General features: G+C 50.1%; 2 protein-coding genes across 8 annotated transcripts; one reads left to right on the forward strand and one right to left on the reverse strand.

Moving 5' to 3' along the window:
- Positions 1 to 2410: 2410 nt before the first annotated feature.
- Positions 2411 to 6999, reverse strand: EIF2B4 (eukaryotic translation initiation factor 2B subunit delta). 6 transcript variants are annotated; one of them, XM_005895736.3, is made up of 13 exons: positions 6892 to 6999; positions 6466 to 6509; positions 6002 to 6137; positions 5617 to 5820; positions 5267 to 5349; positions 4977 to 5068; positions 4627 to 4741; positions 4356 to 4432; positions 4050 to 4152; positions 3686 to 3813; positions 3370 to 3547; positions 2783 to 2963; positions 2411 to 2658 (listed from the first exon to the last, which is right to left on the reverse strand). In XM_005895736.3, the coding sequence occupies exons 1-13, from the start codon at positions 6920 to 6922 to the stop codon at positions 2459 to 2461; spliced, it is 1572 nt and encodes a 523-aa protein (XP_005895798.1). In that variant the 5' UTR covers positions 6923 to 6999; the 3' UTR covers positions 2411 to 2458. The 6 variants fall into 6 exon arrangements, with proteins under 6 accessions (XP_005895798.1, XP_005895797.1, XP_070235376.1 ...); XM_005895735.3 differs by having other exon boundaries at positions 5617 to 5823; positions 6892 to 6998; XM_070379275.1 differs by lacking the exon at positions 6892 to 6999 and adding an exon at positions 6717 to 6861 and having other exon boundaries at positions 5617 to 5823.
- Positions 7000 to 7162: 163 nt separating this feature from the next.
- Positions 7163 to 12978, forward strand: SNX17 (sorting nexin 17). Of its 2 annotated transcripts, XM_070379277.1 has the most exons (15): positions 7164 to 7360; positions 7823 to 7897; positions 8900 to 9017; positions 9642 to 9706; positions 9991 to 10101; positions 10219 to 10309; positions 10453 to 10540; positions 10784 to 10853; positions 11138 to 11230; positions 11326 to 11529; positions 11672 to 11797; positions 11962 to 12039; positions 12164 to 12238; positions 12330 to 12371; positions 12465 to 12978. In XM_070379277.1, the coding sequence occupies exons 1-15, from the start codon at positions 7298 to 7300 to the stop codon at positions 12576 to 12578; spliced, it is 1413 nt and encodes a 470-aa protein (XP_070235378.1). In that variant the 5' UTR covers positions 7164 to 7297; the 3' UTR covers positions 12579 to 12978. The 2 variants fall into 2 exon arrangements, with proteins under 2 accessions (XP_070235379.1, XP_070235378.1); XM_070379278.1 differs by lacking the exon at positions 7823 to 7897 and having other exon boundaries at positions 7163 to 7360.
- Positions 12979 to 13100: the final 122 nt, after the last annotated feature.

Here is a 13100-nt window from a genome sequence, read left to right on the forward strand (position 1 = left end):
CTAAAGCAGAGGATGCAGGGGAAAGCCTGTCTAGGAAGGTCCCATGGTGTCTTGCTCTGTTACATATGGACTGCCCTGTTGGTCCAGTGTTTAAGACTCCCTGCTTCCACTGCAGGGGGCACGCCTCACAGGGGCCAAAAAGGGTGAAAATAAGATGCTGCTGTAAATAACCTTGTATCTAAGTTACTTTATATGTATAAATTCCTAGCAGAATTGCTGGACCAAAATTTAGGCGCACTTGTGGTTTTGATTGATGGGCAATCTTTTTTTACTGATCTGTTTCTCCATCTCTAATCTCTACCAGTTAGCTTTCTAAAGCACAGGGCTGATCCTGTTGAACCTCTGCTTAATTTTGATGATTGAGTGGTATGCTCAATATAAAAAAAAAAAAGAATTCATGAGTTTTATAGAGAAAAAGCAAAAATTCAACTTCTCATTGCATGGCATTGGAAGTAACTAGTGATCAATGCCTGAAAATTGACAACTTAAAAAATTAAGCATTGATCTTGCCTTTCCAGCATGAATTAGTAATTCAGAATACTAACTGATGACTAATGCCGAAGCTGAAGCTCCAATACTTTGGCCACTTGATGCAAAGAACTGACTCATTGGAAAAGACCCTGATGCTGGGAAAGATTGAAGGCAGGAGGAAAAGGGGACAACAGACAGAGGATGAGATGGTTGGATGGCATCACCAACTCGATGAATATGAGTTTGATCAAGTTCTGGAAGTTGGTGATGGACAGGGAAGCCTGGCATGCTGCAGTCCATTGGGTCACAAAGAGCTGGACACGACTTAGCAACTGAAATGAACTGATGAGAGACAGTTTTTTATAGAAGATTATCAGCTACTAAGCGTGGAATGATGTAATTAGGGAAAAAATTTACCATGTTGCATCCTCTAATGAAATAATTCAGGCAACAATCAAAAACGGATCCATTCATCACTGAAAATAGACTAACCAACCTGATGTGAGGCAGTATGAAACACAATCAGCCTGGTTCCTGGAACAAGTTAAATGTCATGAGAAAAGAAGGAAGGCTGAGGAGACTGCTTTTGATTCAAAAAATTCAAGACATAATAACCACAGATAATGTATGGATCCTGATTCAACTGTAAAAAGCCACTTTTGAGACAATGAAGGAAATCTGATTATGGATTAGACAAAGATAAGCAAGAATTTAATAAGTGTAATAACATGGTAAGTTTCCATATTTTTTAGAGATATGCTGATGTTTGGAGGAGTAAAATGATATAATGACTGGGATTTGCTCTAATGCAACTTCTGCAAGGAAAAAAAAAAGGAAACAGAAAGCATTCATGGGAAATCTTGATAATTACTGCATTTAGTGAGGGGGATTCTTTGAATAGTTCCCTGTACTTCTATGATGCTTGAAATTTTTCAATAAAACACACACATATACACACACAAAATGGATGACTCTTCTGTTTTTTAGGCTAACCATAATGGTCAGACTCTCACAATCTGAACCTAATCCAACCTATGTTAACAGCTTTATCACTAATTCTCCACACAAGCCTCCATTCTAGCTTTACCGCATGACTTGACACTTTGGAACTGGCTGATCATTTTAAGGCCTATTCTGTAGTCTAAATTATTCCCTCTGCCGATCTGCCTTCTCATCCTTTTTCCAATTGGGAAATTTCTTCTCCTTCAAGGCCTAGGTCAGATGTTAGCTGTGAAGTCTTGCCCAACCTCACTAGATCTCCTGAGTTGCTTCCAATGAACTCTGTTCATTACTACTAGTAGAATTTATCTCATACTGTAGACACTGTCTGTCTTCTTCCATCATGATGAGCACTCCCTAACAGCACACAGCATAAAAATTAAAGGCACAGACTCTAGACCCAGAATGCCTGAGATCGCATGCCAGTTTACTTAGCGTTACATTGGGCAAGTAACGGCAACTCTCTGTGCCTCAGTTTTCTCATCTGTAAAACCTCACTTCATAGGATGGTATTAATCTCTGTAAATAAGAAAGGGCCAACAGTTTCCAACACATGTTAACTACTGAGTACTAAGAATATAAAATATTAATATATTAATTGTAACATTATTTAATACAAATACCACTGTATTTGTTTAACATTAATATAATAATAACACTAAATACTAAGGGTAGGACTCCTACTTGTCCTTATTGTACTGCTCCTTATATCTAGCTCAGTGTCTGGCACATAGATGCTCAATAAATGGTTGATGACTTGGGATAATTTTTGGTCTCCATACTGACCTTCACTTTGGCCCCAAAGCACTGGCATGGACCTAATCACCTGAGAACATTTCCATAAAGTTTTGTCTAGAGGTTCGCAGCAGGTGCTAAGAGGGACTGGGGAGTCTGGACTCCTAAGTGGTGGTGATGCTAAAAGAGATAACAGGCAGCAGAGTTGCTGAGTGTAGGGAGTATGTCATTTATTGACCCTGTGTTCCGCCACTCACTGGTCACTACTCTTGACTCGTAGGACAACAGGTACAGAACTGCAAGGGATCATCCCCAGCTCTGTGATCACCAGGTCTACCAGTTCTGGGGGGGTCACATCATAGACCAGATTCAACAACCGTAGCGACGAGTGGTTCTGCCAGTTAGCCAGGGCCACATGTTCTCCTCGCTCACACAGCAGATCATCAGGGTCATCTGCAATGGGAGTACACCCTTTTATGTACTTTTAAAAAATAAGTTGTAGTTCAACCTCCCTTCTCCCTCCCAAATCTTCTCAGGTCCCCGGAACTTCCTCTTCTGCCCGCCTGGGCCTCCTTACCTAGCTCATTAGAAACAAAGGCATCAGTCTGCACACGCTCACAGAACTTGTATGTTTCACAGCAGACCAGCACTGGTACATTATGGGCCCGTGCCACCAGGGCCAGCTGTGCTGTCCCTACCCGGGACATCACAGACCCATTCGCCAGGAGAGCATGAGCTCCCAGTAGCACCTTAGAAACCTATTTTGAAGAGTAGAGAGAAGGAAAAAAAAAAATCATGTGTGACCAATACAGAATAAGGTTTCCAACTCCTACCCAGGACAGCAACATTAAGACAATGAGTAACAAATCGTAATAATGGCCCTTGGAAAACACCTGACCACTGATTCACTGCACCACCCACAGGAAGACTAAACTCTGAAGTTACTTTTGTCTGGTTCCCTGGTGGTGGCTGCTAGTTTAATATAAGGTTCCTGTCATAGCTAGACATGCTGTGTAATGTGCTAGAAATGTTCTTCCTATTAGCTATCAACAAGGTTACAGAGTTTTAGGATTTCTAGGTAAGTGCAATGTTGGGAAGATGGGATTACATCTTTACTACTGCACCCTTTTACTCCACTTTGGAGTCCCTTTACTCTGCCCTCACCTCTGGGAGCACATAGGAAGCTGCAGGAATCAGCAGGTAGGAGGCAGGGACCCCAGCACGGACCAGAGAACGTAGTGTGTGCTTTGCCTCCAGCCGTGGCCGGCTGTCCACCACTACCACGCGAAATTGCCGGCCCTTAGCCCAAGCCTCCTGAAGAATGTGTGATACCAGAGATGAGCTGGAGCGAAGGGAGAGGAGGATTCAGTTATAAACGTCACTGACTGATGGTCAGCTCATTCCTAAAGGGCAAAGGGGCAGTCCCTTCTTCAGATCATTTCACTTCCCAGTTTTCTTGGTCGTAGGGTTTGGCCCATACCATCCATATACCAGGATCACATCTCCATTACTGATCTTCTTATAAGCAAAGCGTGAGATTGCCTGAGCTGCAAGCACAATCTTCTCTTTTATATATCTGTCAATAGCTGCTCGTAGTTCTGACTTGGCCTAATGGAGTAAGACACTTAAGGAACAAGAAATGGACATTTTTTTCCTTTGATTATCATGCCAGATACTTGAACATGTGTATAACAATGAGACTAAAGGGGGCCCAGGTTAGACAATCCAACCACCTCCTTAACCCCTGCCCAGGCAGACCAGATAGCTGCCCTTCCTGGGAGTCCCAAATATGTTTCTAGCTCCATCCTCCCATGCATGCCTTGCTCATGCCTCATACTCATCACCTCCTCTTCCCGCTTAGAGCCGCTCACACCCGTGATCTCCTTGTTAAGGAACTTGATGGCGTTGTACATGCTGGCTGACAGGGGACGGCATTGAGTCAGGAAGCTACAACAACAACAACAACAACAACAACAACATCTTGCATCCATGCAATGCTTCACAGCTCACAAAGCTTTTATATTTCAAAACATCTTTTGAAAGAGAAGACAGAAAAATTAAAAACAGAGATAGAAGAGCAAGAAAAAGGGTTCAAGAAAAGGACGGAACAAGGTAAAGAGTGGGAGGAGACATGCAGTGGTCATCCTTACCTGAAGTAGGGCTTTAGTTTATTCACTAGGTCCCTTGACAATTCTTCACTGGGAGGTGTTGTGTAGTCCTGAATCACCTATAGGTACACAGGTTGATCAGTAAAAAGGCCCCCTGACAAGTCTCTGAAAGGGGAATAGGGTGAGCTTCTCTGAGGAGAGTCTTCTAGGATGGTGTCATTTCATCTTCCCCTAGAGATGACTCTGGCTGAGAGAAGCTGGGGTAGTGTTGGAGGTGAGGCTAGGTCATAAGAGGGAATAAGATGGGACATACCTGCTGCAAGGCACGAAGCAGGGCGATGCACCGGGCATTGGAGCCACTGACCAGGCCCTGGGAGTACTGCAGGCCGAGCCGCACCATGGCTGGGTGGATCACAGAGGATGGGATGCTGATGGGATGGCGGTGTCACACACTTTGCAAGGGAACTTGAGCACCTACTGCCCACCTGCCTCTGATGAAAATGAACCTCCTTCACTAGCACAGACACCCCCATTTCCTCAAGAGTTCTGCCTTGTGTTCATACTTCTTTCCACAGATCCAACCTCCAGGTTCCAGTCATTTTGAAAACAGAATTACTAAAACTCCTCAGACTTAAAAGTTATGACAGTTTCATAAAATCCTACCTCATAAACTGGGTCAAAGAGTTTTGTCTGCTGTACTGGGGTAGGTGGGAGAAGAGACTGACTTTGGATCCATAATCCTTTCGTGTAGGAACCTTGACAAAACAAGGGGACAGGACCAAAGGCCCTGAGTTTAAAACTGTGGGATGATGCTGGGAAGGAAAAAGACAGTGAGCCCGCTTTGACCCAAATACTCATCCTTTTCCAAGGTCTCACTTTGCCCCGAGCAACTTTCCTCCCTCTATTCCATCTCCCTAGGCTCTTTCTGGCCATACTCCAAACCCACTTCTTACCTGCTGTCGCTCTGGTTTTTTCACAAGCCTTCTCAGAAGTGTGGGGTCATCAACCTGACTATGCTCAGGCAGACGCTTCACTCCTAGAAGATAACAATCATGTCTTCAAGACACTGTAGGTGATAAAGAGAAATCTGCTTTCAGGGCATAAGGGACATCAAGAGAAATTTGAGGCAGGGTAGAAAACTGGAGAAAAAAGGTAGATGAAGAAACAGCGGTAGGAAGAGGCTGACGGGAGAACTGTGAACTCTGGGAACCAAGGTAAAAACCGGCAGCTGTTCTCTGGTGGGACAGCCTGAGCTAATATAGGCCTTTGAATCAACGGAGATCTTGAAATGAAGGGACAATACCTGAGGGGGTTTCTCCAGCTGTGCTGGGGCAGGCTTGAGGAGGTGGCCCTCCTTGGTCCCCTTTTCTCGCCTGCTTCAGGGCCCGTTCAGCCTCTTGCTTGGCCCGCCGTTCAGCTCGAAGTTCAGCTTTACTCCTACCTGCTGGAACTTTCTCCTTGGCAGTGCCCAACTGACTGTCCGGTCCTGCCAGGTGTTTGGCTGGGCCTACTAAAGGTAGAAGAGGCAGGTGCCCAAGCCTCTTGGGCAGGTAAGTAATAGCTATGCCCAACCAAAGCCTCTTTTCCTTTTCACTTGTTCAAATCAACTTTGTCCTGTCTCCCCCACTTTTTTCCCACCACATCCCTTTACCAGCTTCACACCCCAGCCCTTTGAAAAGCCCCCACACCTTGACACTGGGCTGCAGATACAGCGGAGCCAGTTTCTGTTTCTGCCCCCTTTTCCTCTTTCCGTTTCTTCTTCTGCTGTTTCTTTTCTTTCCGAAGCTGCAGCTTTTCTTCTTGGGTCATCTCCCTCCCCTCTGCCTAAGACACAGACACACAATACTGCTCTTCCCCAATAATTCCAAAAATGAATAAACACTACTGGATACTTACTAGACTCCCACACGGTCCCTAATCCTTCCTGAGTTTCACCAGCTCCTTGTTACAAGCTAAGAGCCTACAGGGATAGAAGTTTCTCCTTCAAGTCAGAGTCACACTACCATAAGGCTGACAAAACTCTGTAAAAATCTCCTGGCTTTACCGAAAAATAAAGTGGAACGAGGATGGAGGCTGGGACGGAATGAAGTTGATACAGGCTCCTGCGTACTGCCTGACAGGGTAGGTAGCTTGTGCGGGCACCCTCACTTACCCCAGGCCGAGGAGCAAGCTCCGCCTTCATCCCAGATCCCGAGTCTGCATCAGAAAACAGGGCACAAAGTGAACTAGAGAGGCTCCGGGAGGGTTTGGGGGGACTCGTACTCGGGACAGCTGGTTGCTGCCTCGGCATGACCAGAGCTCGGCTCCGCCACCAGGCGGGAGGTGAGCCTGGGATCCGCGTGGGGACGCAGTGCGCGGCCGGATCAAAGGGAAGCCGGGCGGGGGAAAGAAGCGAGCACGCACTCTTCCAGGAGAAACAAGCCGGTGCGCGGCGCAGAGTGCGTCCGAGGCACTGCCGGCCAGAGTCCGTCGTGGCGCGGGAACCAAATGACGGGGCCCAAAGGGACCCAGGGCCCAGCAATAGCCTTCTGGAGCCGTTGGCTCACGTACTTATTTGTGCGCCCGGCCCTTCACTCACCCTCGCGAACAGCCACAGCCACGGTAGCCATCACCCTCCGTTCTAGGCTCCGCCCGCCGGGGTCACCGCGACTAGAGCGCCCCCTGGGTAGACAGCCGTGTCGCGCAGCTCCAGGCGGACTACAAACCCCTGCATGCACTGGGGTCCCGCCCCGGGCTACGGGTCGCGATAAGGGCCATCGCAATTTCAGGCTCCTAATCCCTTAGACTACAATTCCCAGAATGCCAGGCGGCGCTGCGTCCCAGCGCGAACGTTCCCAGCCCTTCCCATAGCCGATCTCGCGCCCACCCCCACCCCCCAAAATGGCGAGCGAGACTGCGGGGACGCGCTAAGAAGCGGAGGCGAGCGTGCAAAGCCGCTGCGGCCCTTATAGTCCGGAGCCCGGCCGGGCCCTGCTGCAGGGAATATGCACTTTTCCATTCCTGAAACCGAGTCCCGCAGCGGGGACAGCGGCGGCTCCGCCTACGTGGTGAGGAGCGGCCGGAGCCCAGTCGGGCAGGGGCGGGGATAACGGGCCGGAGCCTCTCCGAGCGGCCTCCGAGGTCTGGCTGCCACCTTTCAGGCCTGGTCACAGGCCGCCGACTCCCGACGGCCTCGCTGGGAGCTTATATTACGCCTGAGATTCGTCCAGAGGTCGCCCCAGCTCCTGTAGGTCCTTTGTTCGGCCGCATCGCCTCCCTCGGCTGGGCCGCGGCTACTCTGGTGGGCGTCACTGGCCTCTTAGGGAAGAAGACTGCAGCCTGAGCGCTCGAGTTTGCCCCGACTGGCCCTTCTGCTTTGGGACCTGGCTCTGGGGGAGATGGACTGGCAATCCTCGGAAGATCTCGGCGCGTTCCTCAGCGCAGCTGTGCCAGGCCACTTCCGGCCAGGGTTCGCAAGGGGACCGCCCAGACCGCGACCCTAAAATGCTTGCCTGCTTTTGTGTCCTCAGGCCTATAACATTCACGTGAATGGAGTCCTGCACTGTCGGGTGCGCTACAGCCAGCTCCTGGGGCTGCACGAGCAGGTGGGACTGGCACCCCTGCCTTGAGGCAGCGTCAAGCCCTATCCTCCACCTGGGCACCAGCGTCTCCATTTCCCGCCTCGTCGCTTATCCGTAGGCTGTAGTTCCCTTTTAATCACAGCCGCAGGGGAGGATTTAGTGCTTTATCTGGTCGTGTGACATTTCCGGGGAACTCCCTAGGAAGCTTAATGTCTGCCACTCTAACCATCCCTGTCTATACTCACATTCTCCTTCCTGCTTCTCTGCCCCCGTCTTACACAGCCTGTACACTGCCTGTGCCTGTGCATGGAGAGATCGCCCACCCTTTCCCCTCGGCTGCCAAAGCACTTTCCTTCTGTCAGCTGAGCTGCAACTTGAAATTCTTTTCCCGGTTCATACAAACCATTCATCAGTTTGGGTCTGTGTTCCTTGATGCACCTGACTGGGTGTAGCTGTTCCAGTTATCCTGTGTCTGTGATGTAATGTTTCTGTTCTCACCAGATTGTGAGCTCTGTATTTAATTCAGTAGAGTCTTGATTATACTGATAACTAGTTGTGCAACTCTAAGCAAGCTGCCTGATTTCTTTGGGCCTTAGCTACTCCAATTGAAAAATGGATTAATTGATCTGCAGTGTCCCTTTAAATCCTAAGATGCTTTGTGAATATACTTAGCTATTACTTGACTGTGCACATAAACTCTCCTTACAAAACCCTTTGCTTCCTGTAGGGGTTCAATGAATACAGCCTTGCTAGATAATCAAGGGGCTCACTAGGCCCTGGCCCTATATAAACCCTTCCCACCCTGTGAAGGGGCTGACTCACACACTGTAAGATTGAAAAGGACATATATCTAGGATAGAGGAATGGCTGCCCCTGCCAAAGGAATCATTTCCTGGGTGACCAGGGTCGATAGGGGAGCAGTGATTGAGGAAAAGGAAGGGGAGCCCAAGAGAACATTATGAATGTGGATTGCCTCTTGTCACTTGTGATGTTTATGTAAAGAGTTGTATCTCTTTCTCCAAATAGCTTCGGAAGGAATATGGGGCAAATGTGCTTCCTGCGTTTCCCCCAAAGAAGCTTTTCTCTTTAACACCTGCTGAGGTGGAACAGAGGAGAGAGCAGTTAGAGAAGTACATGCAAGCTGGTGAGTGGCTCAAGGGAATAGAGGCTGACTCTGTTGAGGATTATGGGGAGAGTCAAAACAGCTGATTCTGTAGAAGGCTCTGCTGGGAAGCCTCTTATTTGATTTAATAAGCAAAAGTAAATAACATGCAAGGATGCTCTAGTATCTGGGTATCAGAAAAGCAGTTTTGGCCTTGACGTCTATAAGAAGTACTGATACGGCACTAAACAGTCTTAAAACATTTTCAGTTAATCGGGAGAACTTCATACTTCATTTGTGTCTGATGTGCTTTAGATGAACATTAAGTTCTATAGATAGTACTTAACTAGATGGTAGCTAAGGGTAGGGCAGGTGAGGAATTTATGCAGGGGACTTCCCTGGCAATACAATGGTTAAGACAGCACTTCCAAGGCTGAGGGTGCCAGTTTGATCCCTAGTCGGGAACCCAAGATCCCACATACTGCACGGTCAGCCAAAAAATAAAAATTAAGTTAAAAAATTATGCAAACAGTGAGTGGGGTGAGGCCAGCTGGGATATGTGATAGGCCACCATCAGCCAAGGAAAGGGAGCCTACCAAGAAGAGAACTGGAAGGAGCCAAGAGGAAACCATAAGTTACTAAAACATCATTCTCTTGTCCCCACAGTTCGGCAAGACCCATTGCTTGGGAGCAGTGAGACCTTCAATAGTTTCCTGCGTCGGGCACAGCAGGTAAGGCTTTGGGGGACCAAGATTTAAGGTTGAAGCACCTTCCTGTAGGGCCACGTCATTTTAATCAGGTCAGTACAGAGGAGTTATTCTGGCACCTTTTCATGGAAGGGGGCTTCTGCTGTACCAGTGAAATCACGGAAACACAGCTTATAATTAAGCAGCTGAGAATAAAGGCACTGGAGGGACCTAGAAATACATAGTTGGGAAGGGGTCAGAGCTGGACGCCGGGCATGTAGTTAACAAGGAGGTGCTCCCATTCCATTCCCATGTTTGTTCACAACCAGGAGACACAGCAGGTCCCCACAGAAGAGGTCTCTTTGGAAGTGCTACTCAGCAACGGGCAGAAAGTTCTGGTCAACGTGCTAACTTCAGATCAGACTGAGGATGTCCTGGAGGTGAGGCACTTGTTCTGCACTGGTCTTCCTTCCCCCGTGCCCCCTGCACTCCTTCCCAGGCTTAAGATGATTGGAACCACCCCATTTGAGGAGTTGTACTTCCTTCCTTGTCCCCAGGCTGTGGCTGCAAAGCTGGATCTTCCAGATGATTTGATTGGCTACTTCAGTCTCTTTCTAGTTCGAGAAAAAGAGGATGGAGCCTTTTCATGTGAGTTTCTCTGGACTTTACAACTTCCCTCTGTTTCGAGTAGTGAATTTGCCTCCCTGTCTCCCCCAAGAATGTGGCAGTCATTTCCCCAGGGCTTTCCCTGCCCTGAGTCTGACATTTTCATTTTTTTTTTAAACCCATAGTTGTACGGAAGTTGCAGGAGTTTGAGCTGCCTTATGTATCTGTTACCAGTCTTCGGAGTCAAGAGTATAAGATTGTGCTAAGGAAGAGGTCAGGGGTGGGCTGGGAGGAGGGAGAGTGCTGGGTTGGATTATGGGGCCATGTATTGAGACAGAGTGACCTGGGCAAGGGGGTAGTGTTGGGTTTTTCTACCAGGCCTCCCAAGCTTCCTCCGACTTTATCAGCCTTCACCCCATAGTTCCCAATTGCTCCTGTTTTGCCCCCCTTTCCTTTCTACCTCTTGCCTTCCCTCAGCTTAGCCCCATTACCCCTTTCCACCCCTTGGCCTCACAGTTATTGGGACTCTGCCTATGACGACGATGTCATGGAGAACCGGGTTGGCCTGAACCTGCTTTATGCTCAGGTGAGCTTGGAGCTGCCTCAGAACCCTTCCCCTGAAAATGGCTCTGGTGTCCCACTCTGCCGAGAAAACTCCTTTCGTGTCTTTACTGCCAGTTCACGGGGAAGTTCCTAGCATACTCTGAGGGCATCTGGCACAGCCTGTACTCTCCCTGCTTTGTAAGCTGATTGGTCAAGAAGACTCACTGCAAAGAGCTGGCTCAGATGTGGGGCTAGGGGTCAGGCTGGACAGAGGTAACTGGACATTTTCTTTGGACCCCTGCCCCTCACACCATGTCTCCACTGTAGACGGTAGCAGACATTGAGCGTGGATGGATCCTGGTCACCAAGGAGCAGCACCGGCAGCTCAAATCACTGCAGGAGAAGGTCTCCAAGAAGGAGGTGAGCCTTGCCTCCCCATCTCCCTCCAAGGGGTTGCTTCCTCTGGGCTGTCCTGCTTCCCCTCCTGACTCGCCCACATGGTGACTGGGTTTCAGTTCCTGCGACTGGCCCAGACACTGCGGCATTACGGCTACTTGCGCTTCGATGCCTGTGTGGCTGACTTCCCAGAGAAGGACTGTCCGGTGGTGGTGAGCGCAGGCAACAGTGAGCTCAGCCTCCAGCTCCGCCTGCCTGGCCAGCAACTCCGTGAAGGCTCCTTCCGGGTCACCCGCATGCGGTGCTGGCGGGTCACCTCCTCTGTGAGTTGGGGTAGGAGGGGGGGCCTTTGGGATGGAGGCCTGGCAAGCCTTGAGCTTTGGGAATGGGCTGGAGTAGGTCAAGGCAAGAAGCACAGTCTCTTAGGCTGAGAACGAACTCAACCTGATTCCCCTTCTTCTCCAGGTGCCACTGCCCAGTGGAGGCACAAGCAGCCCCGGCCGGGGCCGGGGTGAGGTGCGCCTGGAACTGGCTTTTGAATACCTCATGAGCAAGGACCGGCTACAGTGGGTCACCATCACCAGCCCCCAGGTGTGAGCCCACCCTCAGGCCTCCTCTGGAGCCCATTGCACCGTCTCTCTTAGATACCCAAGTCTAGGGCTTCCAGGACTCCATGTGAGTGGGAGCCCTTGTCCTAGGGGTGCTGGGCTCAGGGTGACCACTCTAGTCAGGCTGAGCTCTCCCCTTGTCCTCAGGCTATCATGATGAGTATCTGCTTGCAGTCCATGGTAGATGAACTGATGGTGAAGAAATCTGGTGGCAGTATCAGGAAGGTACGCGGTGGCTGTGCTCTCCCTGCCTTTTGTTCTAGGGCTGACGCTTCTGAGGGAGGGAAAGGCTCAGGATTCCCATGGGAGTGATCCTGCCCTTACCAGCGCCTCACGTCTCCATCCCCAGATGCTGCGCCGGCGGGTGGGGGGCACCCTGAGACGCTCAGACAGCCAGCAAGCCGTGAAGTCACCACCGTTGCTTGTAAGTACTGCTCCCTGATCGGTGCCCCAGCCCCCAGCCCTTGCCTGACCTCCCCACAAGGTCTCTGATGCTGCTGCCTCCTCTTCCCCAGGAGTCACCGGACGCCAGCCGGGAGTCCATGGTCAAACTCTCAGTGAGTTTCCCACGAGGCTTGGTGAGGTTGGTGTATGTAGGGGATCTCAGGGAGGCTCAGGCCCTCTGACCCCCAACCCTCCCTTTATTCCAGAGCAAGTTGAGTGCTGTGAGCCTGCGGGGGATTGGCACTCCTGGTACAGATGCCAGTGCCAGTGACGTCCACGGCAATTTTGCCTTCGAGGGCATTGGAGACGAGGACCTGTGATCTCCAGCGCTTGGATGTCTGCCCTCTGCCCTGGGAGAATGTTCAGAAACTTGCCCTGTGCCTGTATCCCGCCCTGCCTCCCAAACTGGGGGCATTTTCCTTTTTCTTGTCTCCTTTTCTCCTCTCAGCCAGGGGCCTCCTAACCCACCTCTCCCTCCCCCTCCCCCCAATCCTGGGGCTGGCTATACAAAGGATCGCCTAGAGCTGGCCCTCAATGCCAAATTAGCATTTAGTATTTTGCACAAAGTCCACGGGACCATGGCTACCTGCCTGGGGAGGAACCACAGTTCCCTCCAGGCTGCTTCTGGCTTCTCAGGGCCATGAGCCAAGGGGATGGGCAGAGGTCTGTGTACGGTCTGGCCCAGCTCCCCATCATTAAACTCAGCCTGATTGCTGCCTACCTCTGGTTCCCTCTCTGCCCCTGCTCCCCCCATCACAGCATGCACTGCTGTGCTAAGGGTGAGCCTGAGCCGTGCTTGTCGCTGCCAACTCAGCATAGACATGGCTTTGTTAGTGTTTCCT

The sequence above is a fragment of the Bos mutus genome, chromosome 11 (genome assembly GCF_027580195.1).
Source record: "Bos mutus isolate GX-2022 chromosome 11, NWIPB_WYAK_1.1, whole genome shotgun sequence".
NCBI classification, from domain to species: Eukaryota; Metazoa; Chordata; class Mammalia; order Artiodactyla; family Bovidae; genus Bos; species Bos mutus.